Source organism: Nicotiana sylvestris, chromosome 12 (assembly GCF_000393655.2).
Source record: "Nicotiana sylvestris chromosome 12, ASM39365v2, whole genome shotgun sequence".
NCBI classification, from domain to species: Eukaryota; Viridiplantae; Streptophyta; class Magnoliopsida; order Solanales; family Solanaceae; genus Nicotiana; species Nicotiana sylvestris.
Genome location: NC_091068.1, coordinates 149,175,528 through 149,180,478, shown reverse-complemented (window position 1 = coordinate 149,180,478; position 4,951 = coordinate 149,175,528). Strand labels below are relative to the sequence as shown.

General features: G+C 33.0%; 1 protein-coding gene and 1 non-coding gene across 2 annotated transcripts; one reads left to right on the top strand and one right to left on the bottom strand.

Moving 5' to 3' along the window:
- The first annotated feature begins 306 nt into the window (after nucleotides 1–306).
- LOC104218665 (uncharacterized) lies at nucleotides 307–2,376 on the top strand. The gene is made up of 5 exons (XM_009769207.2): nucleotides 307–828; nucleotides 997–1,073; nucleotides 1,256–1,292; nucleotides 1,372–1,480; nucleotides 1,713–2,376. The coding sequence occupies exons 1-5, from the start codon at nucleotides 576–578 to the stop codon at nucleotides 2,227–2,229; spliced, it is 993 nt and encodes a 330-aa protein (XP_009767509.1). The 5' UTR covers nucleotides 307–575; the 3' UTR covers nucleotides 2,230–2,376.
- Nucleotides 2,377–4,140: 1,764 nt separating this feature from the next.
- Nucleotides 4,141–4,214, bottom strand: TRNAI-AAU (transfer RNA isoleucine (anticodon AAU)). Its single transcript has one exon. It is a non-coding gene; the product is annotated as a tRNA-Ile (tRNA).
- Between the last annotated feature and the right edge of the window lie 737 nt (nucleotides 4,215–4,951).

Genomic DNA, 4,951 nt, shown 5'->3' with positions numbered 1-4,951 from the left:
TTTCATATCCTTCTCTCCCTTTTTATTTTGCGACAACATATATATGAATTTACGTGAACTCAATAGCTTTTCTCCAAATATATATTTATATATATTAAAAATTACTTACTAAGTATCTATAAATATTTGACCGTTGATCTAATTATTATTGTATATTTACTTGAGATCGTAGCAGAACCCATAAACTTCAAATTCTGAAAGCACCTCTAATAACGTCTTTATTACATCATCCAAGAATGGTTGTGTTTACTATATATTTTTATGCATGAAGAGTTAGATAAATAATTGGAGAGAGAGAGAGAAAGAGAGAAGTCTTCCATCTTCTAGGTGAAGTCCAGGGTTTGATTTTCAATTATTTCTACGTAGAATATTTTTCTTGTATAGTACAGTTCACCTCAAAAATAGAAAGAAGAACAAGTAGAGTTCTGTAGTTTACAAGAGGATCTAAGTCATAAAAAATTGATCATATATAGGCTATGCTAAAAGCATCATTTACTTCTTCCTTTCTTTCTTCTCTATTTGTAATTCTAGGAAAAGGCTAAAAAGAGAAGCTAGAGCTATTACCAGGAATATTAATGGAGGATAGTGATGACACTGTATGTTCCAAGACAAGCCCTAATTATTCAGAAAAAAATGAAGACGAGGGCGATAACATTTCGATCAAATTACCTAAGGATGGAGGAAGTTCAAGCAACAGTACTGTTGAAGAGGGCGAGAAGAAGCTCCATGTGAGGCCTTATGTTCGATCCAAGATGGTTAGACTTCGATGGACAACTGATCTCCATCTCCGTTTTGTTCAGGCTGTGGAAAAACTTGGTGGACAAGAAAGTAAGTTCCTAGAATTTCATTCAGTGTCTTCTAAGTTGTTACTGATCCAACTAATTTGGATTCGCACCCACTAAAACGGCAAAATGATCACTTTTTGAGTTTGTTATTAGGGTAATTCACCTTTGTTTAAATGTTTATGTTTCTTTTTTTCTTTCTTCTTTGGTGCAGGAGCAACACCCAAATTAGTTCTTCAATCGATGAACATAAAAGGACTCAACATTGCTCATGTCAAGAGCCATTTGCAGGTAAATTTAAGTGCCTAGCTAGAACAAAACCAAGTATCTAATAAATTTCGTGATTCATATAAATTCAAGAAAAAATATAAGGTTATTCTCAATGAATCTAAAAAGTTTTATATGACTGCTTATCCTTTTTTTCCGGATTAATTACTTGTTGTATGTTTTCTTATCTTGGTATGTTTCTTTAGATGTATAGAAGCAAGAAGATTGATGACCTAACTCAAGGTATGCTTTTATATTTTCTCTCTTTAATTTATAAATTTAGGGTTAATAAATTCACTAATTTCATTTCCTTACCTCACAGGTATAGCAAATTATAGGCCTTTTATGGAAGGTGGAGATCCAAACATTTACAACATGAGTGAACTCCCTGTGCTCCCAACCTTCATCCAAAGGTTCAATTCCACTTTTAGGTATGCAAATTTATTGTGCTCATTATAGTCTTCTTATCTTCCTTTTTTTTTTTTTGTAAATAAGTTTCCTTATCTTTCCTTTTGCTTTCTAATGGGCACAATAACAACAACTACGCCTAAATTTCAAGCAAGCAGTAGCCGATTGGCTATATGAATTTTCAGTGTCTATGTCGCTCTATTTAAGTTTGTCTCATTCCAAACTTATAGGAGAGATTTTTACTCTTTTCCCCAGATATGGAGATGCTTCTAGGAATTGTCCACAAAGCACAATTGACATGAATGTCAGACCAGAATTTTACACTAAACTCAGTGAGAGGATTTTTGGCAGCAATAATAGTAGGGCAATTCATCAAGATTCCATTACTGGGATTCCTTCTTTCATTAGTGAAAGATCTACTTGGAGAACAAATGAAATGAAAGACGAAATGGGATTATTTCGTGAACAAAAATATGGTCAAGGTCTATTTAGAAAAAGTCCTATTGATAAGCTGATTCCATTATTCCAGAGAGCTGCAAAAGCTAAAGCAAGACTGAGTCTTTTGAAAAGAAAGGCTATAGATTGTGACCTAATTGACCTGAATTTATCTCTAGGAGTAAAGCAAAAAAATAACAGCCACGACGACAACGACGATGATGATGGGAGTACTTTATCATTGTCAATGGCTAGTTCAAGATTGAAAGAAGAGGCTAATTATGCTACAAAGGAAAATGCAAGAAGAGGGGCAAGTACTCTGGATCTGACTCTATGAATGGGACATGATTATATTCTAAGTGAGATCTTGAGGTACTTGTTTCTAATTAGAATGCATTTTGTTGAGAGTCTTTTAATTTGTACTACTACTACCATTTACCAAGGTAATATTACTATATAGTAGTAAGTACTATTTGTTCGGGTATTTTTCTGTTATCATAGTATTTGTTAACAAGAATCACCTACTTCATGATATCTCCATGTGAACTTTAGCCCCAAGCTAGCGTTTGGACATAGATTTGGTTGAAAATTGAAAAATAAGATTTTGAAGATAAGATGAAAATGATTTTTGAGAGTAGTGTTTGCACATGCGTTTTACTTGAAAAAAAATTGAAGTTTTGTTTGTAAAAAATTTCAAAAAGTACAAAAACTACTCTAAAGCTGTTTTTCAGATTTGAAGAATTTGTTTTCAAAATTTGTCAAAAAATAATAAAAATCTATAAACAAACAAATATTTGAAACAAAATTTGGACAAAGAAAACATCCAAATTTTATGACCAAACGGGAGTTAAATCTCTTAACATTATGTGTATTCATTTCATGGAGAGAGTGAAAGAGATAGACGCAAATGTGTTTGGAGTTTAAGAGAACACAAAAAAGTGGATGTTCATCTTTTTGTGTGCTTCTCAAAATTACAAAGATTATCTTTACGAAGAAAGTGACAAAAATGAGTAAGAGATCATGAGGAAAGTTATGGATATTTGTGCTTTCATAGTGTCTGAAACTATTCCCTTCTACTGATAATAATTCTAAAATATAAGTAAGCTACAAAATTCATCTTTCCAAGCTGAAACTTGAAGGAAAAAACAAATCTTTCAAAGAGACATTTTGTTGCTCGAGCCTTGGGTAATTGGAAGAGCGTTTCTTGTGTCAGAACAGGATGTTTGTATAGAAAAGGACAAAATATTCAACCACATGGTACTTCACTTCTGAAGTTGTAATTCCAAGATTACAAGTATTGTCAGTAGGAATCTTTCTTATAGTACATTGCCTCTTATATGGACTCAAACTTAATGAATAACATATGCCAGAAACAAAGAATTTCTTTGAACAAAGGGTATTGAATATGATGGCATTTTTTTTTAAAAAAAAATTCCATGGGCGAAGAATCTTAGCTTAACATGTCAAATCTTAGCTAACCAACATTAATACACTCTCTCTCTATATATATATATATAAAATTAAATTTTGTGACCTTAAACTAAAGGTGTGTATAACACATCAAAAATACCCTTTGAATCATGTAAAACATGCCATGTCATTAATTCTTATAAGAAAGTGGTAGTAGCTAAGGATAAAAATATGCCATTCTTTTATGTTATGTAACAAAGACAAAAAAGCAAGACGCATAAATTGAAACTGAGGGAGTATGGTGATGCTATTTCTCGCGAGGCCATTGGTTACAACTGAATTTTTTTAAAAATATGCCATAGAGCAGGAAAAGAATGGAAGTATATATTCAATTCCATTTAATCAACAAATCACGTGTTCACATCTTTTCTGATTTCAATCATTTGGAGATGATTATACTGATTAAAGAAACAGCGTATCAATCTCTGTCTTTGGGCCGTATGGACGAACCATTAGCATTACGAACCATATGTTCCATCTCTATGTCAAAAATGAACTGCTTAGGTTTTCATTCATGCTTCGTATCCGCCCCTCGTGTCGTGTGTTTGCAAAGAAAAGAAAACACTGGAGGACTGAAACCCTAGGAATGAAGTTGGAATTTAAGAGGAGAAGCCCTAAACACTATTTTTATCATATTGGAGGACAAAAGGAAACCAGCAAATTAAAGAGGCTGCTTCTTGTGTACAACTCTTATTCAGGCATAGTAAAACCGCTCCTTGTGAAAGTTCCATTGAACTGTGTACTCTTCGGCCAAAACGAATAAAAATATACACTTAATTGGCCCATGCAGGTCTCGAACCTGCGACCTTCGCGTTATTAGCACGACGCTCTAACCAACTGAGCTAATGGGCCGTTTGTTTGATGAGTCAATTTAATTTTAGATGACGTCTTTCATATTATTGGTTGCCATCGAAGCGTGCAACATTAGCATTTATAGGTCAGCTAGCTCATAACCTTAGAATTTCAGATTCTGTTATGTATTTATAGGTGTAATTGACATTTATCCAACTCATTACTTTTGTGAGATTAACAATACATTTTTAGGGAATGTTAATAAATTTCAAATTCAATTCATCGTCATATAATATCAAAGATGACTTTAATTATCAAATGATTGAACAATTGGATGCTATTTTCTTATTTGGAAAATGGGATGGAAATCTAGTCCTTAATTTTATTGATGAACCCATATTGTTGTTATGAACTTATGATACATATCGCCAAAGCCCCACATGTACGTAGGGGCAGTTCGGTCCACATTAAGCTCCAGTTATGTGCGGGATTAGGGGAAGGGATGAACTATAAGGGTCTAATGTAAATAGTTGATTAAAGAAAAATTCCTGTACATATAACATATGCTAGGTCTAATAAGATGGTTGATGCACCTAGTCCCAATTTGATGTATTAACTGAGCAAATATAACAGCATGTATGCTGAAAAATTTCTTACATCCTCTTGATAACAACCTTAATCTAAACATAGCTTTGATGTCTTAATAAATTAAATTCTTAAATAGAGAGTACAACAAATATATAGGAGCACACACCAAAGCATAGTACTTGTTATCTAGGCTAATTAACATGTTAGAA